The sequence below is a fragment of the Fistularia commersonii genome, chromosome 10 (genome assembly GCF_037954325.1).
Source record: "Fistularia commersonii isolate RoL2024-O1a breed Wild chromosome 10, RoL_Fcom_v1.0, whole genome shotgun sequence".
In the NCBI taxonomy this organism is placed as follows: Eukaryota; Metazoa; Chordata; class Actinopteri; order Syngnathiformes; family Fistulariidae; genus Fistularia; species Fistularia commersonii.
The window spans coordinates 20019976-20041609 of NC_141293.1; the positions used below are offsets into that span (position 1 = coordinate 20019976).

Consider the following 21634-nt stretch of genomic DNA (forward strand, 5'->3'; position numbering starts at 1 on the left):
CATTAAAAAATAGAAATCTGCATTATAAATCACCCTGAGCATGCCAACATTGCTTTGTTGCAGCTTTGATTATTTGTTTCTAAATATTTTGATTTTAGATTTTTATCTATCGAGGGGAGAGTTTTTAAAAATCATATGGTCATACTTCAAAATTGTAATTTGAAACTTCTTGCTACACTGACAAGTTTATTCATTAAAATGAATAAGGCAAACTATTGTCAGTGTACGGCCATGCAAATGCAGGCTCTTTAATGAAGAATGAAATTGAAATCAATTCTCTCTTTAAGAGACTTAAACCAACGCAATCATTATGAGGGGGGTTTTATCGCAGGGCTTTTAGATTCTACTCAAAACCTGCCATTGGTATTGTGTAACACTGACTCCATTATCTTATTTAATCATGTTACTAATAAACATTTACTTTATAAGTCTTTCATGTTGCATTCTAAAACCCTGCATGTTCTGAGCACGCTTCTCAAGCATATTCACAGTTACAATTAAAACCTTGGAAACACTAAAGTTGAAATACTAAACAAAAGGACAAGATGTTATGCATTGATGGAATGTTTACTTGGCTTTTAAACGATCATATACGTCATAATAACAATATAATATTTGTGAGAACAGTAAGAAATAATTATGCTGTGGTAAAAGATCAATTCCTATATATTCAATAAAAGTCACATTTGACTTACTGTAACAATGTTAACTCATTACTCCGGTGGCTTTCAGCTCCTCCTATCACTCGAGATTAAATGAAAAATTCTGCTTTGGACATCGATCATGTTGTCATCATATCTGAGGTGCTCAGCTCTCCGGTGTTTAGCAGGAGCGCCGCGTCAGTTTGACCAACAGACGGCGTACGCCTCGAAGATCTGGACAAAGAAGCAAGTAGCGACAAAAGTATTGTCACCGTTCACCGCGGGGAGCTATTATAAGTCACACATCGAGCCAAAAGGGGAAAAAAAGAAAGAAAAAAGGGGGGCAGGGGGAGATTTCTCAGCAAAGTCTTTGCAGCTCAAAATGACTTTGGTCACCATTATTTTGGTCCCAAACACAAGAGTCTTCACTGTCCCTGCAGCACATCTGCAATCCTCCACCGCTTCTCACGCCGCAGGTCGCTGGAGCTTTCATGGAGTCTTCTGGGATTTCAACCTCGGTCCGTGTTTTTGGTTCCAATGTCCATGTGGTCAAAGTCAGGAGGCATCGGCGGGCGGGGGGCCCGCCTCACTCCAACCCTCCTCCAGGATCTCCCTGACTTGCTCCAGAGACTCCGCCTGCCGGATCAACTCCAGCTTCACCTGAGGAGGAGCGGTCAGTGAAATGTGACATGGGTGTGGCGTGGATGGGATGCAGGAGGGAGTTCACCATTACTAGCAGCTTAACTTGTTGCTCAACAGCACGAATCCAACCAAAAACACGACTTCACTGTCTGGTAAATGATTACATTTCGAGAGCATGCTGAGCATGTTGTCTATTACCACGGGTAAAATGAAGCACGCAGAGTGAAACTCCACGCCGTTAAAGCGAGGTGACGTAACCACGGCCGCACTGAAACCAGGGCGGGTTTGTTTTTTCAAACCTTTGTCCTTCTTACCTGCAGAGACTGGGAGAGCTGGACAAAGTCTCTCTGGACAGTCTGGCTGGTATCGACCTGGGAGCGCAGGCTGATCACCTGGCTGCGCAGCTCCAGGCACTGCTGCTGGAGGGCCGCCTGAGGGGAGGAATATCTATCATCCACCCGCCGGAGTCTCATCGGCGTGGTGACGAGGGTCTACTCACTTTGTCACCGGTGAGGGTTTTGCTGGTGCTCTGCACGTGAGAAAGCACCACCCGTAAGGCCTCCAGCTCAGTGTTGCAGGCCAGCAGCTCAGCCTGCAGCTGGTCTCTGTGAGCCTGGATCCTCTCCGTCTCCGTCTTCAGACTGGACAGTTGCACTGGAGGTATTTTATAAACGCAGCTGAACCAATGGGATAGATATATACATCTATATCATACTTTACACAGACAGACATTCCTTTTCTAGGGTGATTTAACTTCCTCCTTCTTCTCCACTCTTTTTCAGAGCGACAAAACAATGTAAGAGTAGCGACGCTATGTTTGTTTTCACACGAAAACAAAACTGCACTGTTACTCCATCCTGTCAGTCCCTTTCAGGTTTCCTACCATCCTGTGCTATGACGACCTCTGCTGCCACACCAGAGCAAGGAAACATCTGTTCGACCCTCTACACTTTCATGGACTCCTATCCCAGGTGGGGTGTAACAGCTGCATATCGAGCAGCATCCCTACAGTAATGTCGGCGTGGGAAGCGGCTCGCGCTCTCTGCCGCAACACAATGTGACTCTGAATTCTTTACATATCACCACAACAGTAAGCTTGTGTTGCAACAAATAAATGTTTGTTACACTCACCTTCTAACACATCTGATGGCGGTGGATCCATGGAGAAAGAGACAGCAGAAAGAGCACACAGTTAGATTTATTTACTTCATGTGGAAAAGGCCTTTTTATTTTAAGAACCTACCATGTTCCTCTGCCTGAGCGTCAAGCTGCTCCCTCAGGTTGACGATCTCGATGCGGAGTCTCTCCTCGCAGTGCGCCCCCTGCTGGCCAGAGAGCATCAGACAGGAAACGACACCATGCCTGGCCTTAAATGACGCCGCGAGGAGGTTGTTCCGCTTAATTTGGGATTTCAAATCTCCCTTTTCAATCAAATGAGGTCTTCAGACCTGAAGTGTTGATGGCAAAGGCGAGCTGGAGTCTGGCACGTCCTCCACGGCCTCCTCTCCTTTCAGTCGGGACAGATCGCTGCACATTTTCCTCTGTGAAAGGGACAGCTCGGCCTGGACTCAGAAAACCATTGCGCGCACACACACTTTACTCACCTACTGAATTGATGGCAGGACAAAAAATGGACTCAGATACACAAATGCTTTACATCGAGAAAACATCAGTTGATTTTTTATAGAACTGTTCGACAAGTCCACGTGCTTTACAAAAAATAAATCATAAAGTTATTTAAAGACAGACATTTTCATTGGGTAAAAGGGAAAAATAACACTTTAAGAGAATAGATAAACAGTACCAAAACAGTACAAAATGAAAGATATAAAAGACAAGTGAAAGTAAACAGTGCAAAAAAGGAATCAGTTCTTTGAATCTGTTTTCAATAAAAACCAGCGGCAGACAAAATACTTGTCGTATTGATGTAAAAGAACCAAACACTATTTTACCTCTTTACCTTACTAGTTACTAGTAACCAACTTTAGTGACGAGAGAAAACCAGAGGTAATTGTGATATTGACCCGTCATACGGTTTTTGTCTTTCCTACCTGAGGCTATCAGACTTTTTAATTCCTCTTCCTTCAGCCGCAGAGAATCTTCGAATCTTTGTACTTAAGACCTTAAAACACTTTATAGTCTTGACTTTGACACTTTATAGTTTTATTTGTATTTCTTATTCTCCCCCCTTTTTTTCTTGTTTATACAATTTCCTATTACTATTTATTATTGTTTTACTTGAAACTGGCACAACAATTTCCTTCGGGATAAATAAAGTTGTTTTTATTCTTATTAATTTTTTTGTGCTCGGTTTACGCTCAGTTCCTTGATTTATCAGCGGTTTGTCGAGCAGGATGATTGCTTCTGTTTCATCTGTCTGCACCTCTATGTCAATTTGCATTGATTAGACAAAGATTATAAACTGATGTAGATTCTCATCATTTGTTTTCCATCAATGTCCACTAAATGGCTGGTGTTGGAATTTATCCTTGGCACGACACGCCGCCGCCGCCGCCGCCGACCCCCACATTCACACACACACCAAACACGCCATTGGCTGCAAAAATCTGTGCCATGTAACTCACCAGTCGATTCTGCACGGCGCTCTGCGACTGACTGAGAGACTTCTGTAACTCCTGTAGGAGAGCTTCTGAAGTCTGGACCTGAGACTGCAGCGCTGATACCTGACCCGGCACAAAACAACATGCCTTTCAGTCTCAAGTCCGGCTTTACTCGCCGTGTGTGTGTGTGTGTGTGTGTGAGATAGATTCAAATACTCATACCTGTTTGTGTGTGTGTTTGGTCTGTGTTTCCAGTTCTTTTTCCAGCTGCTCCTTCTCAGCCAGTAGTTGACTCACCTCCTCTTGCAATTCTGACACCTGTCCATGACACACACTTGGTTACGCTTCCCAGCAGACCTCCAGCCTTCCTCCCTCAGCGATGACCTCACCCGAGCGTTGAGCGCCTCCCAGTCGCTGTGGGTGACGAGCCGGTGCCCGGCCGGCGGCAGGTAGATGGCTTCGGGCACCAGAGTCCCCGTGGAGACCAGAGAGTCTGTGTCTGTGTCTCGCTGACAGTCCTGAGAGTGGAGTTTCCTGGCAAAGGACGGCGTGTCTAAGGAAAAGGAGGACAGCGATGCCGAGTCGCAGTTCCGCAGTGAGAAATAGCCCTCTGTGGCGAGCGATGCCCCCTCGCCCTCTGTCACCACCTCGGGCTCGGCCAGCTGGCTCGGTGTCCTGTCTGTCGACGGCTGGCACTCGTTGCTGCCCTTCCTTCCGCCTATCTATTGGGAAGAGGAAAACAAACGGTGAGTCCAAACCACTAGACAGCGCCACTAACTTTACTTGTAACACTGAACGCAAAAGTTGTTTTCAACCCCCCCGGTTTTCTCTGCTCTCCGGTTTCAATCTGTTGTTTACATCCAATTCTTTGACCGCCGGCTTAAAGCTTGTTCTAAAAGAGTGCGGTAAGCGATGGCTGTCGTAACGCTCCATGCACCTGGAGAACCAGGCTCACGCTGTTTCCTTCAGCAGCCAAAGGAGCCTGTAAATGTTACCTCATTTAAATGTAAATTTGTCCCATTTTCGGAGAGATTATCAGATAGAAGATTCATATCAGACCTATTTTAACACATTAAACCAGGACTGAAACGGACTTGATTCAATGCACCTTTCCTTGCTTTATGATATAAAGCTGATCTTTATCCCACAGGGAAAAAATAAACACCAAATTGGGGTCAAATGAATGGCGTCGCTTGAAGTCAGATGGACGACCAATTTGTGCATATCAGGAATTGATTTTGATGAATAAAAATGTATTTAGTCTGTTGGCCCAAGCTAACAATACAGCTTCCTTCAATCCAACAAGCCAGCGTCTTCTTCATGATGTACTTTACACCCTTCAGACCTTTGTCACGTGCACTCTAACCTCAGCATCATACTGTACCTCTTTACTTCTTCTTTTTCTGAAATGTTCTTTTAATCCTACTTTCATTCTTGCAAGACTGTCATTGAATAGCACATGTGTGTCAACACAGCAAATTATACTGCAAATCTCATCGCTAAAGCAGTGGGATTCGTTTGTGAGATAAATAATAATGGCTTGCTTTTTTTGAGGAAATTAATAGTTTTAATCATTTGTTTGTAATTAAATAATACGAGTAGAAACGCGTTTGAATTCTATGTATAACTAGCGTGGGATGAGATGCTTATATTGTGCTGACCTGGTTCTGGTTGCTGGCTTTCTTCCACTCTCCTGACTGGGACTGCAGAACCGCTATCCTGGCCTCATACTGGGCTGCTGTCTCTGAAAACACAACGGTCATGAAATAAACTTTATTCATTTTTTATGTTGAATACTAGCGACTGGTCGAAATTGATTGTGAACAACAGAAAACTCTCATGCGTAATAGGATCACAGGAGTTGTGGTCGGGGAAAATGTGACATTGCCCTGATAAATAAGATTTTTGGAATCCAAAACGATTGAGCAAAGCCTTTAAAGAGATAAAGATGTTATCCATGAAAATAAACAGTTGAATGACTGTGTTGGTTTCCAAGATCCTCAATTCTCCCTTCTATATTTATCTTGGTGTTGGATGTCGCAATAAGTCTGCATAGTGTGCGGTTTGAAGACTTCATCCTCTCTTCTCACACTCAAACAATGCTCATTTCATTCAAACAGTGAGACCATGTGCTCGGGACACATGAAGCGCTGACCTCTGAGCGCCTCCTGCAGAGACTGGATCTCTTGATCATATTTTTTTTGCAGCTCTGTCAGTTCCTCCTGTTTGCTCACTTCACAGATGGTCGCCAAACCCTGCCAGTGCTCCACCTGAGCTCGACACTCGGCAAGCTGGGCCTCCAGGCTGGCATCTAGAAAGGGACAAGAGGCAGGTTGAAGGAGAAGCGGTTCCTGTTTGTTTTAGAAACCAATCTTCCAAAGCAGACAATCACAAAAGAACAGGTCAGAAAAACAGATGAAAAATAGATGGAGACAGCCCGATGAAACCCCCAGCTCTCTCCTCACAAGGACGGAGAAGGGTTTTTGCTGATTGAATCTGGATGACCGGTGAGGGTTAGTGAGTGTTACACGTCGTTGTTACTGGGAGTGATCTTCCACTGAGGAGAAACATGAACGTTCAAACTGTGACCTGGATTGTTTCCAAAGAAGAATGAGGCTGCAACATCAGAAATCACCAGTTAACCATACTACTTCATGGTTGATTTTAGCCCGGTTATGGCCTGTAAAAAATAATGTGGAGAGGCACACACAGAGGAGGGGGGAAAGAAACAGACGTGAGAGCAGAGCTGATTTTTCTGGCTTTAACATAGCCATTCATCTCACAACCTCACCGCTTTCACAAACGTCCCACATGTTCCTACCCTGCACTCCTCAGTCACACTCCCATCTTGTCAGCTTTCTGCGCTGCAACACCACCCACTTTCAACACGTTGGCTACTCACAGCTCCAAAGCTGAGCTCTTTGAAATACTCATCAATGCGCCATCTCTGTTTTGCTTCTTGACTCTTAAGTCCTATTTTCTTTCTTTATTAGGGCTGATGACTCCTTGCAGATTGCCCTTTCTTTAATTTACAGTGTAGTTATTGGAACTCACCTAAAAAAATCAAACAAAACAAAAACAGTTATTTAGTCCATTCAAACCCCGGCCGTGTCGAATCCCTCCATTCAGCCGTCTGTATTTCCCCGCTGTCACAAAACCTTTCACTGCTTCACAGCTACTAGGCTTATAATCATCATTTTGTCCATCTATGCTTCTCACAGAATGAAACATAAACAACCCTGCACACCTCGTGGCATTGTCTGTTGGAGGAAGTTGAAGCACCTGCAGGAAACATGCTGGACCAGAACATACCCTTGATTCTTTGCTGCATTTCCTGCTGATCAGTGGTGACAAAGGGGAATTTAGCACTTAAAAGATCACAACTCTAACACACTTTTGAGTTTGTCTTATTAACGCCTCACATTGGCTTCGGATGAACTTTGAGATTGTATCTTTTAAAAAAAAAGGACACTGACTCTCCTCTTTGTACCTCCTCAAATAGGCACAAGGGGTACTATTGCCTCAGAGATGTGGTCCACATCTTGACACATCATAAAAAATGCAATTTTTACAAAGTTTTTGATGGTTTCAGAAAACACATTTACCTTCCAGTCCCCACACACACACACACACACACACACACACACACACACACACACACACACACACACACACACACACACACACACACACACACACACACACACACACACACACACACTTGACCTGGATTACAGATCAAGGAATAGTGAAGAGCATCAGAATAATACATGTAATTGTGCTCCTATTAATCTATGTGTGCACACTTTGAAACATACAAAAATCAATGGGTAAACAAATTGATTGGTACTTTAAATTACATGGATAACACACTGTGACATAGTACCAACAATGAAATTTAGTACATTTTCGAGTTGAGAGATTATGCACTCCAATATATGTCCACAAGTATCCCTAAATACACGCTAATAAACTGATCATTATCAGATTCATGAAGTTATTCATATTGTTCGACTGTGTAAATATACACAGCATAGCCGGATATCCTTTAATCAGACAATAGCTGGAATCAGAACATGAGAAATCCAATGAAAAATACACAATTAAAAGAAAGCTTCTTGTGTAGTTTGTTTAGTGCATCAAAGGTCTGCAAACCTGTCCAGTTCCAAATTTGATGGGAAGTTCTGTTTTATGTCATTTGGTTGAAGGTATTTGTCAAGTTTGACTAAATCAGAGAACATGTACAAACATCAAATCTGATTAAGACCTCACTATTCACAGCCTTTGGATTCAAGATTCAAAGCGTTTATTGTCCCATGTACAGTGTAGAAACCAGTTTCCCTGCACAGTGAAATTCCTTCTTTGCTTCCGCAGTGCATTGGGACATACGCTGGGGGGAAAGTTAATGCACTTAGTGGGGCTTAAAATTACTGTTTAAAGAAATGGCTTTCACATCTGACTGTAATTAACTTTGGATTGTCTATCATTAATAAATCAATACACAATATTAACCAAAACTGTGTCGCAGGCAATGTCTGAATTTTTTGACTGACTTCATGACTTAATGTTCAGTCTTCAACTGACTTTCAGTTAAATTAAACTGAAGTAAAGTTCATAGAAAGCAGCCAAAAGGATTCAAGTAACATACCTGTGTCTGAACAACAAAGAACACCCAATGCAAGAGATGTCAACTTAAAAGCACAGTAAAAATAAAACAGTAAGAAAAGAAAGGGAAAAGTAAAGCTCAAAGACAAAACTATGAAAATGTACAAGAACAGGCCTTGTTGATGAATTTCAATCAAGGTAAAAAGTTAAATATTCAGTCGGGATACAGATTGTTGACCTCACTTAAACAGAGAGCGACTTCCTGTATGAACATTAAATCCATATAATCTTTTACAGAATTGTATACATTAAGTTAATGACATTTTGAAAAGAAAACCTAGTTTTACATACTGAAGGAACCACTTTCTTTAACTATGACTGCCAGTGCAACAGAAGAGGGCTGATATGATTGATGGACTTTAAAAATGAACAGACCAATACATTGCATTTATGCGTCGCAACTGCAAAACCATGAAAAAACGAGAAATCCTGATAATAATTCTTTTAAAATCATAAGTTTGCTGTTCTGTCGATGCAGGTTTGATCTTATTAATTCTATTCTTTCTGTACCACAAAAGGTGATTACTCTGCACTGCATTAGAATGGGAAGGAAGTCAACAGGCGAAATCGATTATTTTCAAACATCATTTTGGGACACATTTGTAGAGCAAGTTCGCTACATTACAGTACGAAATTTGGGGGTATATAAGTTTAAAAATTGTTTCCTTGTAGTTGAAGCTGGTGTTTCAGCTCAAAATTACATAAGAAACACCTGCTAGCACCGCTCGTCATGTTATTTAGCCACAGAGCGTATTAGCGGAGTAGGTTTAAAGTTGCAGCTACAGCTCAAAGCCAAAGTTGCCATTTATTGTCGGTGTCTCGGAAGAAAAACAGAATCCGCCTCCGAAAGAAACCCACGCAAAAAGAGTCAACCCGCGGTTTTATTAGAGTCTCCAGACACGCATTATGAGCTTGTCCCACTGCTAGCAGGCGGCTAACAAGCTAGCGCCGTTGAGTTTGATGCTGAATGCTACGGGCTAAAAGCTAAAAGCTAGAAGCTAGAAGCTAAAAGCTAAGCGCCCGGCTGGATCAACAGGTTCCGCTGGATTCGCCGCCCGAAGCCGATGTTCGGATAAACGTTGCCGCTTGTGTTCCTTACCGGTGTTGACTTTCTTGGCATCTGACTGCTCCATCAGGGACAGTCCGCTGACGACCTCCGATCACACAAACCTCGGTCAACGATCACAAATGCGATAAAGTCGCCCAAGACATGTTAAACAAACTGCGGGGCTTTTGGAAGGCGAACTATCCGGAGGGTCAAGTCCAGGAAACAACTTTCCCCGGTATGAGCTTGCGGAAATCACGTCAACCTCTTTCCTGTTCGCCAGCGCCTTTCCCTCTTTGTTTGGACTTCTTTACTTGTCGTTAGAAACGGCAGTGTCGTTTCGTTGTAGAAGTTACACCGAAACAAGTCTAAATGGTTTGGAAAATATGGGACAAAAATGTGCAAATACAATCAAATGACTGCACCCATCCTTGCTTTTGCACAACAAGCTGCGCTCAAATGTCTAACCTGCACTGCCAACTCTTTTCATATGCATAATAATGCTTACACTATCATTAAATGCACCGTGGAGAGTAAAGTAGGAGTTTCACCTTACGGGGAAACACATGTTTGTGACCATAAATACTTTGAATCTTGAATCTAATCTTGTCAAACCAACTTTTAGAAACCAACTTGCTTGAAGCTGAGAAGCACATGCTTGATGGCTTCCCCGGAATCCAGCGGATAAAATCATGCAATCACTATAGAAGTTGATTTATTTTATATCAAGTTTCAAGATCAAAATGTCTCTCTGAGGAGGAAAAATATCACTTTTTCAACTGTCCTCAGCATGTTAATCAAAACAGAATCTTGAGAAAGGATACCCTCTGGTGGAGGAAAACCGCTCTTATTGGGCAAATGCACCATTAAAACTCTAAATACTGAAAAAAAATTAAGATTTTTAGTTGATTCACTTTCATCGAATGGTCTCTGAAGACCCTTGATTTTTTTCCTCTTAAGGTCTTGGTGGCAGCGGCCTTTTATGTCCCCGTGTAGAGGCAGAGTGTCTCTTTGCCTCGGCGGCCCACAACCATCTGCAGCAGCTTCAGGGCCAGAGTGCCCAGAACCAGGAGAGACAGGAGGCCCAGCGGGGTCAGGAAGCCGCTCTCTGAGCTGCTCGGCCTGCAAGAACGGCGGTCCACATGCTACCGTCTGTTCATAGCTCTCAGTTTGGAAATCACACCTTCCTGTGGTTTACTCCCACTCTTATCTAAAGAAAAGAAGCGGATACATCAATGATCTCACTAGGCTCTAAAGGTTGCATACCACTGTTTGCTAACTACAGATTTCATCCATCATTTTGCAAGTTTATCACTCTCTGATTTTCTTCGCAATTCCTTTGATAATTTCGAGGAAATGTCTTTGGCATTTAGCCACAAAAAATAAAAATAATGAAAGGGAGGATGAATTGCACAGGACAGCAAAAATCATCCAGTGTTAAATCTGGGAAACCACTTTCTCGGGAATGAGTTTGCCCAAATCTCAACCGTATTTACTTTGGTTTTGCTTGGAAATCCAGGCCATTTCTTCTCCAGTTGTTCTAACGAGTAGATGGTTGTTTGGTGGGTTTGTCTCATTTATCCAAAGCAAAGACAAAACAATCCCTCCGTACAGTAAGTTTGAATTCAATGTTACTTGAGTTCTTTCCACAAACTGACAGCAGATTAGGTGTTAAAAAAGCAGAAGTGACTGCATTTATTAAACTATTATATAGATTATTATATTAATTATATTATTACATATTTTTTATAATTATCCAAATATTATGTCTAAATTAAACACCAACTATTTGTTTTTGATTCTATTCTGCAAGTGTTCATTATTCAGAGTGAGAGCGTTCACAAATGCATGGAAAAGTAAAATATGGGCTGGAAGTTGTTTTTTTTAACCCCCATTTAGATAATGATATTGAGAACTCTGAAGTCTAATTTCCCAACATGTGGAGGCCCACCATTCCTTACACAGTATATTCAGTCATCCATATTTAACATGCAATTCACATAATTTTATCATAACAGGTCCAATCCATATGGGATAGAGTGGAGCATTCATTCATTACTTCAACACAATTTCATTTATTTCAATTGATATTCCAACATGGTCGGTGTATAGGAAAGAATCTTTGAAAAAAAAAATGATACTGGAATGTTTAGCTTACAATCTTTACTCCCTCAATGCTGTATATTGTGCTGCTGATCTAACGGACATTCAATGATGTAAAAAAATCAGTCCCAAAAAATAGTACTTTCAAGATACTATCGGCCAAAATACAGTATAAAATGCTGGTGAACGCTCCCAAAACAGTAACTTATACAAAGTGACTCAAATAAAGCAGTACTATATATTTTTCCACCAAAATACAGTTTCTGTGATAAAGAAATAGTATAAATAATTTTTTTTTTACACATTTTAAGTGGTATTCGCCTGAATTCACGGTTGAGGGGTAAAGAGGCACCATATTTATAAATGGTAACAACAAACAACCCACAAACATAATTTGCTACGAGGTTGAATAGTTTTACAGAGGTAACAGTTTATAATTGTGTTACAGTATCAAGAGCTCTACCAAGGTTTCTAAGAGTGCCAAGTCACAGCAGACGGACTGGTGTGATGCAATGCCGATCATTTGGTCCAACGTTTCTCCACGCCTCACGTTTCACAGGTTCATGTCATGATCGCTGACACTCTGACGTAGATATTCTTCGTACAGATTTTTCTGGATAGAGAAAAGAGAAAAATTAGACTGCCACTGAGCCTCCAGGTCTGGATGCTCACTTGTGATCCGTCGCCTAAATCAGGTTTTGATGACCTGCTTGACTCACATGAAAAAAAAAAAAAAAAAAAATTTCTTTAACATTTACACACTTATAAATACAGGTGCACAAAAGAAGCAAATATTCACTGACTATCGATGAGAGAAAAATACTAAAAAAGGTTTTCTTCTGAAATCCAGTATTATGTACTATGCAGTCGTGTGTCAGTATTACACATGGACACAACAAGGTACCTTCTTGGTCTTGGCCACCTCCTGAACATACTCCAGCTTCTCCTGCAGTTGCCTTTTCTGCTTGCCTGACAGAGTTGGCGTGGTCCTGCAAAGCCAGCCGGATCCATCAGATTTGCGCGAAACGCACGAGCCAGACTTCACATACCTAAGCACTTTTACAACCGGGCCACGAATCTTGGAATGGTGGTACCTGAAGGAGAAGCGAGCGATGAGGAGCAGAAGGAAGGAGAGAAGAACCAGCCCTCCACAACAGTACAGCTGCTGCTCCATGGACAGAGAGTCAAGTAGTCGCACTACCGGAATCTGTAAGTTCAGAGAGAGCGCTTTAAAACGTTCAGGGAACAAGAGGTCTGACCCTCTGGTTGAAATCCCTTCTCTCTCTCACCAAGTAGAGGGAGAGTGTCTCTTTTCCTTGGCGGCCCAGAACCATCTCCAGCAGCTCCGGGGACAGAGTGCCCAGCAGCAGGAGGGACAGCAGGCCAAGCGGGATGCAGAAGCCCAACAGCGTCAGGAAGCAGCTCTTGCAGCGCGACCGGCGGTTCTCAAAGCTGGTCTGCCTGCAAGAGCAACGGAAGCCTCATTCTGTCAACCTTCTACCGCCAGGTAATTAGTTTCAGTGTGGAATTCACACCTCAGACACTGTGGTTTATCTCCACCTTTATCGAAAACAAAAAATGAATAAACTAAAAATAATAGTGGACCATCAATGATCTCAAAGTTAAAAATGTGCATAATATATATTTTAAATCATATCTATTTGTGTAGGAGTTACTTTCTAATATTCTCTAAAACCTCTCACCTATGGATTTTCAGGTGATTTATTGAGGATTCTGGTGCTTTGTAGTTCATTTTATAAACACAACCAGAAAATGTATTCACGGCCTTCCCCAAAGATTTAAGGTAAAAAAAATTGTGTGCCACAATTCTAAATATGAAAGCTGTCAGTAATCAGATATTGGTAACAATTTCATTCAACTTTGTGAGACGGGCACGCGCACACTTTTATCACACCAGTGAAAAAAGTCTTGGTCAACTGAAGGACCAGAGTGAAAACACTATTTCATTGCAGAATGACTAGAAGAGAGGATGAATTTGATCATCCAAAAATGACTTCTGATATAGACAGAATGATCTATGTGTACATGGGGCTCAAATTGGAAAACTGGATAAATTATCCATTAAAATTATTTGCAGAACAAACACTGTGTGCCGCACAGGCAGTTGCACACGTGGAGAAGGTTCTGCGTGCACTTTGTACTTCGGAACAGATCTAATATTTGCCCCCGAGCCAGAAAAGTTGTATCACTATCTATATACAATAAAACATTATCCCTTAACTTGACAGCTGCATGAACTGAAAGTGACTTTATACATTTATAAATGAATCCACACAATGCTGTTCCATAGAGTGTGTGTCACCTGTCATTTCTGAGTGTATCCGTGATGGCCTCACTGATGAGCTCGCAGTCTTTCTCCAGGGAGTTCAGCGTGTTCTGGACTGTTTGGTTGATGGTCTTTTCGATGGTACGGCAAACCTCCTCGATCTGGTTCACACAGCGACTTGGCTAAAATGGTAAAAACAACAAGAACCCATCGGGCTTTAAATACCTAATGGAAACAAATGAAAATAGTGTTTAACTAAACAGTGAAAAGCAGCCCTGGCGTCATCCTGCAACATACCTTGTTAGGGTTGGGAATGTAAATTGTGGGCATGTCAAATCCACATTTGTTGAGTCCGGGCCTCTTGCAGAGCTCCTGGACAATCTGCATCATAACTCTCTAAGGAAGCAAGTCACATGGAGCGGGGATGTTATTTTCTGCTTTCGATGTATCATCAAAGCAATACAGAGTAGAATGGATGGGTGTGACAAAGCACTGCGCTCTAAAATATCCAGCTAAACAGCTAAAATAATGCGTCTGATGCGTTGAACAGAAATCATTCATTGAAGAACAGTTGTACAGAAAAATGGAAACGTGTCCTTAAATGTTGCCTGAAAAAAACAAACGTGTCTGAAAAATTTGTCAAGGTTACTAAAATATTGATGAGAAATAATCTGAAAAGGAAGAAAAGAAACATAGCAACATCAAACTAAATCTGCGAGGCATCAGTGCGCCTCAAAGTTGAATTTTCTATGTCCCTTGCAACACCACAGGAAGCAGACTTTTTTTGTTCTGTCCTTCTAAACAACTGAAAAGGACCTGCAGTGAAAGTGAGTGATAGCGATGGAGGCCGTTCCACACCAAGGCCAGGCTTTTTCAGCAAAAGGAACTATTTATGTCAGGTGAAAAGATGTTCAATCTAAAGCCCCCGAGCTAGCACTCTGCCCACCTGTCTGTCCGATTCTCCTCCAGCCTCGTCGGCTTTGCTCAGGTAAAACCGCAGACGATCCCCGTGCTTCTCGTTCAGGCTCTCCACTATATTGAGGGTGCGCTTGCAGAGAGCCTGACCCATCGGGTCGAAGAAGACCAGTATCAGGTCACAGAGTTCCCCTAGAATGATAATGGGAAAGGCAATTGTTTTACAGCTGTTGATCTTCTACTCGACTGCAGGCGGATAAAACAAATAATCGAGGGAAAAGAAACCGGAGCTTCTTGCATTTTTATACCGTCTAAACCTGTCAATTTAATGACCATATAAAAGTTGGTTCTCTCAGCTCAACCACTCCAGATTCGTCGATTTTCAGAAAAGGCGTCACGGTTATTGGCACTGCCAATATTTAGGGCATAATTTTAAGCATTCCTGATATTACTCTAACATACATGAGACATAGCCTGAACTGTATTTTAAAAAAAAAAGTGTGGGGGTGGTGGGTATTATTCATTACACTCAAATGCACCCAAAAAAAGTTACGTGAAAACAGAAAAAAAATGAATACAATTTTCAGAAATTCATTGGTTGGCATTATAACTCGACAGTATTTTATATTTCATTGTATTTCTTATTCTTCCTCCTTTCTACTATTATCTATTACTGTTATGTTTTTTACTTGAAACTCTGGCACAACAATTTCCTTCGGGATAAATAAAGTTGTTCTCATCTCATGTTAAACAAAAGTACATCGACTTCAGTGTATCAAACATGAAATATTGCATTTTTCATTGTGCAGACTGAACAGCACATAGGGTGACCCACCGAGCCACAGGATAACCTCATCCACGTCGAAGGGATACTTCATGTCGCCGTCCACAAGCCCTGGCGAATCCACAAACGTCACCAGGCTGAAACGCTTCTGCCTGGATGTGCAGATCTCTGTGGACAAGTACTCTGACACACCTGGGGTAAGGCAGAGAGCAGAGCAACACTGTACCTTGACGTTCATACTCCTTTGCAAAATGAAAACTGCATGGAAGTTGTTTTTAGCGGTGGCACGTCAAACATCTGTGTTTATCTTCCCTCGGACTCCCTGTTGACAATGTGTGCAGGAGTGTGACCTGTCATGGAGCAGCCCCACAATGACACTGTTTACCTTACATTTCTGACAGCATCATTCCAGTTACTATTTTGGGGAAATGGCACATTCATTTCAAACCAGATGCATTATTCACTTAGCCAACTGTGCTGGAAATATAACAACCGAAATACCAACAATATATCTTATAACTAAATGTAAATTTAGTGGGACATTATATGACACTATGTCATGTTCCTGACTCCCAAGAATTGTTGGTTTGCATAAAAAGTGGAAAAAAAAAGTGATTGTACCTGAAGTACCAGAAAAATAGTTTACATTACCTCAATGTAGCAGAAATATCCTTCAAATTACACAAGTTCAGAAATTAACGATCCTTTCTTTTCTGATATAGTTTCAGTAACTGGATGTGTCCATTTCAGGACGCTCTTTTAATTATTATTTTTTTTGATGTATCCACATGCTGCTGCCTCACAGAAAGAACAGCGAACATTGAGAGAGGTATAAAAAATAAAATTAAATTAAAAATAAACAAGTACATGTTAAAGGCAGTCAATGTGGAGAATCTTGAGAGCAGTTTTGGGACTGATAGACAGAAATCTCACCTTTGAACTCCTGCAGAGGCTTGAAGTGTGGATAGAGATGAAGGGTGGCATTTCCCTAAAATGACAAGAGAAGCACAACAGTTGACTGTGTAAGGCAGCAATTCATTTGTTTGTTTTAGAAAGATTTATCCATATATTACAGTCTTGAACTGAAAAGAAAGTCATCGATTAACCTTACAAAATAAATCATAGTGGAACATAAATTTAGTCTCTAGGTAGTAAATGCACTACCTGTCTGAAAAAACATACTAATATTTTATTAAAAATATGCCCTAAATTTTGTTTAGACTTTGAATCATAGAATACGGTCGTTTGGCAGATGCTGTTTTCCAAAACATATCAAAGTGGAGATGCCAGGGATTGAACCCAAGACCCCATACATGCGAGACATGCGCTCTACCACTGAGCTACACATTCACAAATCAACAAAAATGTAATAAAAAAGCTAATGACTTTTGCAGGAAGATAAACATTAACCTGAAACACAAATGAGTAATAGGTGTAACGTCAATCTCATGGGTTATTAGACCGCTATGGCTCATCCACTTGTTTGACTTTGTCAGTTAGTCAGCGTCTGCATTTTGATTGTCCTTTTGACAAATCCTCATTCGCTGACGGTCCTTTGTGGAATCACTCAGCTGTTTAAAATGCCATGTCAATCCTCCAGTAACTTAAGTGCACTCTAGAGTCAACATCCGTGTTGACTTCAGGAGCAACTCTTACCCAGGATGCATGGTGATCCAATTCTTCTCTCATTGATTTACCGACAGATCATAAAGTACCTCAGGCAAACCTATTAAGATAACATTCAGTATAAATGCACTTACTGTCAGAGATTCTCTCTTTCGACCGCTTGTGATAAAGCTGAAGCCTTGGGTTTCAATAGCCACTCCAGTACGCTGGATGTGCTCTTCTACATACCTGCGGGGGGGGGGGGGGGGGGGGGGCAGACTGTGTTACTTCCTTAAAGGAAGGCAAAATCATCCAAGCACAATTTGCAATGGTGAGCTATTAGAGCCAGCAAGGCCTTCTCTGCTGGCCTAAAAAATATCTGAATTACAGATCGACATTAAACATATCTTGTGCATGAATACTTGTTGAATAATTCCAAATAATCTGTCTTTTTCCTTTCATAGCTTTTTCCCTGTCCGTGCCGCTTCCAGACATGTATTTTCATATCAAAGTATTTAACCAATCACATTTCAGCCATTATTTGTTGCCAGGCAGGGTTAAAGTCAAAGAACTCTGCCTGGAGGCCCACAGAATCAGATTCACACGCGCTCTGGCAAAAAATAAGTGTTGAAGACACCAACCAATCAGATTTTTAGTTGCAACACCAAGGCCTTCTAGAAGGCTACAGTAATGGCTGCGTGTCAGACGCCGTTTGATTGGATAGGCAGAGAGTACTAGCAGGCTGCATCTGTAGCCAGCTGCATAACCACAAATATAGTTGTGTTGAACTAATAGCTGGATTGTCGAGTGACCCATGATGGCTGAAGGAGGAGAAGATCGATGTGGTTGTAGATTTATTGTCAAAGCCATTTTCAAGGCGGACTTTTCAAGAAAAGCTAGACAGCATTAAGAAAGGTTGGGCAATTCCGAAGCTAGCAGGCCTGTTACGGCGAGGAGAAGGATTTGTCTATCACTTTCATTCCGCTCCTAGGCTCCAGGGAACGCTGCAAATTGTATTGCTGGGAGTGCTTTTTATTTACCACTGATACCACTGATCCAATGCGAGCGACCAGCTATGTAACGGGCACAGGTGTCCAGGGGCAGTTTATCAGATTCAAACATGTTAGCAGTGGGAAACAAGCTATTAGCATTGCAGGTCTTATCTCATTTTTGGTGTAAAATGAGCATCTGGGTTAAGTTGTGGCTCAGTGTTTTGACGACACAGCAGTCATGTCTTCTGGATTAAATAGAGTGCAAGCTAAAGTTAGGGAGGGAGCCGCTGTACACACAATCCCAGTGTCCACCGCTTCTGTCGAGCGAACATTTTCAGCCCTAAAGTGAATTAAAACTTGTGCCAGAAGTACGACAGGGCAGGCTCCACTTTAAGCATTAGCTTTGATGGGGATAGAAAAGGACTTCTTGATGGGGCCGAAGCTCACTGATAATCTATAATGCAGAGTAATCAAACTCTTAAGGAAACAAAGGAGGATGGATTTTGTGTACAAATAATCCAAATTTGCAGAAATGTTTCTATTTTCCTACATAACATTGCAATTTTAGGAGGCTATTATTGATGCTTGTTTATGTGTGTCGCAATTGTAGCTGCAATAGAAGGAGACTCGAGCACTACTGGTTTGTTTTTCCAGCAACAGGATTTATTGTGGCTGCACGAGTTACCTCTGGGAAGTAACTGCTCTTTATACTGCATTTATGCATAATAAGATGTTTTTATAGCCGTGAAAGAGTTATCGAGGGGTGTATTGATAAATGGAGCACTACGGCCCGCGACCGGCAGTTGGTATTCACTAGTTCATTCTGCGAGCAGGATTTCATTAATCTGATGGAAACAGACGTGCCAAGTGCAATGTAATAATTGAACGGTTTTACCAGTTGATAAAGGAGCTTTTCCCAGCAGAGTGGTTGCCCATCAGCATGACAGTGATCTTCTTCCGGGGCGGCAGCAGCTTCACACCCACAGATTCAGCCACTGCGATCAGACCTGGACACACCGCAGATCATGTTTACTTCCCCTGTGGACATTTTACATCTGATGGGGTGCTCCAAGGAAGCAGACCCTGCAGCCGAGCAGGACAAACACTTGGAACATGATGATGATGAGAGCTGAGAACATTCATTGTCTACTTATCAGATTTGGAATATTTGATATCACTCAGATCAAACGGATTCAGTTTGGACATTAAGAACCAACTGTGGCATTAATATCTAGACACAAGGTTCCAAAATATGTTCCTCGCTATTTAAAATGCCTCAGAACAATGACGTGGTTATTGTGCGCAACTTATCTGCGATACTAATGTCAAAACAAATAATTGTGATTGTCATTTACTGATTTTTGATAGCATAAGTCATGCTATTCATGTCAGGCATTCCTGATTGAGATAGTCATATCTTTAGGAATGTGTACATTTCCTAAGAAATGAGTCCTTGAGTTTCAGTGCATAGCAACGCATCTTAACACCGCCTGCTCGTCACGTCTCTGCCACTTCACCTGCACCGCTGAATCTGGAAGCTGTACCAACTTTTTTTCTTTTCATTGCTTGCATTTATTAAGTCATAGCGGCTATTGTTCCACGGGCATGGAAGTGCCGAGGCTGAGCTAGCGGCTCGGCTAGCGGCTCGGCTAGATGCTGGGCTAGATGCTGGGCTAGATGCTGGGCAGCGGCTCGGCTAGCGCCTCGGCTAACTGAGTGACAACGGCGCGGCTTGTCTGTCAAGCTAGCATTACGGTCACGGTCCGTATTTAACTCTTTAAGAACGTCGCTTCGGAGCGTGGATGCGCCTTGTCTCGCTCCTCCGTGGGGTGAGTGTCCGTACGATGGAGCGGGCGGTTCGCGTCCCACGACGCAGACAGGCAAACTCACCGCTGTCTGGCTCCGCGTACAGTTGATGACAATCCCTCAAGATGCGCTCGTCGCAGGATACCCCGCCGGATATGGAGTCCGCGTTGGCGGCATTTCGGCTCTTAATCTTTCCAGACATGGTTTCTCGGGAAGCTTCCAGAAAGCGGTCTCCGGAGAACCAACCGCTGCGGACCGAGTCCGTTTGAATGGACCCGGTGAGCTCGTCCGGCGGCCACGTCGTCAACGGCCGGGCTTTGGTGCGGCGCCCGCTCTGCCTGCTGGGTAATGTAGTTCTTCCATGGCTGGCGCCTGCGCGCGATACGTCACGTGAACGAACTGGCCAATGGCTTCCGAGCGGACTTTGGAAATGGACCAATCGGTGCGAACGTCCAATTAAACACGAAATCAAATCTTTACGGCTCCGCTCAATCACGGTGAGGCTGTTGTGCGAGAATTAAAAACAAACGGTGCGTTAGGATTACAAAAAATGAGTTGTAATGTCACGCAGATGAAGTCCAAATGACTGTAAAAAGTCATAATATGGAAAACAAAAAAAAGGCATCATTTCATTGCAAGAGGAACTGTTGATAGCATTCGGTCTTCTTTTCCTTTTGCCTTTTCCCTTCAGGAGTCGCCACAGAGAATCAAACTTCCCCATCTAACTTTAACTATTGATAGCATTAGATGAACGTTCCATTTCAAGAGGGCTTGTGACGCCTGCAGCGGCCACCATCTGGGGGACGGCGTGGCGCAGGAGCCAGAACAATCATCTTTGGAAGCCAACATTCCCGGTTGGATTCCCGGCTCCTTGTGTTGTCTAGCGACAGGCTAAAGCCCTGACGGCTCCCCTGCAGTCTACTGCTCACCGTTCATCCAGGATGGCCTCCTTGCAGAGAAACAATTTCCCCACGGGCATTAATAAGGGACAAACTATTATTATTATTATCTCTCATAACAAATGGAGATTATTCATTCAACGTTTACATATTTTATTAGTGCAGAAAGGTTGAGCAATGATCTTATTGATAAATAACAACATGAATTACTTCAGATTCGGAGATTTTCCATGATTTGTTTGAATAAGGTGAGACAATATGAGAGTAACATGACACTCAAGCGCATAACACAAAATGTTTGCTGAAAGCAAAACTTGACATTTCTCTCCAAAGACATCTGGTAAATTTTCACAGTAAATGCGCCAAATCCTCTTGAATCCCATTCATCTGGCGATAACAGTGCTTTTCTGTTTAAGGCGAAACATCACAAGCGATAATGGAGAATATAAATTATAAAGCTTTCTTTCGTCTGACCCCTTAACATCCGCCCACAACACGTGTCAACTTTAAGACCTCATATGCAGGGAATTGGAAACACTTGGAAACACTGTCCCCTCCTGCAGGAAGGAGCAACCTGCAGCAACTCCAGATGCTTCTGACAAGTGGATTCATCTCTATGAATAGGAATTTTCAGCTGAAGCTACAGATCAAACAAAATAAGATCCAAATCAAAAATGGGCAAAAATCAC

At 42.4% G+C, this 21634-nt stretch overlaps 2 protein-coding genes and 1 long non-coding RNA gene across 4 annotated transcripts; 1 reads left to right on the top strand and 2 right to left on the bottom strand.

The window, feature by feature from the left end:
* Positions 1-551: 551 nt before the first annotated feature.
* Positions 552-9986, bottom strand: rabep2 (rabaptin, RAB GTPase binding effector protein 2). Of its 2 annotated transcripts, none has more exons than XM_086154274.1 (12): positions 9609-9986; positions 6000-6155; positions 5506-5588; positions 4234-4566; positions 4067-4162; positions 3869-3967; positions 2732-2845; positions 2527-2608; positions 2415-2426; positions 1783-1937; positions 1598-1714; positions 552-1301 (listed from the first exon to the last, which is right to left on the bottom strand). In XM_086154274.1, the coding sequence occupies exons 1-12, from the start codon at positions 9640-9642 to the stop codon at positions 1197-1199; spliced, it is 1386 nt and encodes a 461-aa protein (XP_086010400.1). In that variant the 5' UTR covers positions 9643-9986; the 3' UTR covers positions 552-1196. The 2 variants fall into 2 exon arrangements, with proteins under 2 accessions (XP_086010400.1, XP_086010401.1); XM_086154275.1 differs by having other exon boundaries at positions 2527-2605; positions 9609-9984.
* On the top strand, positions 4434-7565 carry LOC147230757 (uncharacterized). Its single transcript, XR_015106740.1, has 3 exons — positions 4434-4590; positions 6086-6172; positions 7066-7565. It is a non-coding gene; the product is annotated as an uncharacterized LOC147230757 (long non-coding RNA).
* Positions 9987-11559: 1573 nt separating the features above from the next.
* LOC147230758 (uncharacterized) lies at positions 11560-20583 on the bottom strand. Its single transcript, XM_086154276.1, has 12 exons — positions 20131-20583; positions 19136-19247; positions 17404-17497; positions 16577-16631; positions 15695-15835; positions 14891-15051; positions 14242-14340; positions 13981-14126; positions 12947-13118; positions 12752-12864; positions 12562-12646; positions 11560-12270 (listed from the first exon to the last, which is right to left on the bottom strand). Exons 1-12 carry the CDS (start codon positions 20246-20248, stop codon positions 12211-12213), a joined length of 1356 nt encoding a protein of 451 aa, XP_086010402.1. The 5' UTR covers positions 20249-20583; the 3' UTR covers positions 11560-12210.
* Between the last annotated feature and the right edge of the window lie 1051 nt (positions 20584-21634).

Excerpts from the sequence above, each read along its gene's own strand:
- rabep2 (XM_086154274.1), bottom strand. The coding sequence starts at position 9,642 with ATGGAGCAGTCAGATGCCAAGAAAGTCAACACCG. Across the intron at positions 6,156-9,608 it reads TGCCAAGAAAGTCAACACCG|ATGCCAGCCTGGAGGCCCAG; the intron begins GTAAGGAACACA and ends GTCCCTTTCTAG. Across the intron at positions 1,715-1,782 it reads AAACCCTCACCGGTGACAAA|GCGGCCCTCCAGCAGCAGTG; the intron begins GTGAGTAGACCC and ends TCCTCCCCTCAG.
- LOC147230758 (XM_086154276.1), bottom strand. The coding sequence starts at position 20,248 with ATGTCTGGAAAGATTAAGAGCCGAAATGCCGCCAACGCGGACTCCATA. Across the intron at positions 16,632-17,403 it reads GAAAGAGAGAATCTCTGACA|GGAAATGCCACCCTTCATCT; the intron begins GTAAGTGCATTT and ends TTGTCATTTTAG. Across the intron at positions 15,052-15,694 it reads TGAGGTTATCCTGTGGCTCG|GGGAACTCTGTGACCTGATA; the intron begins GTGGGTCACCCT and ends TTATCATTCTAG.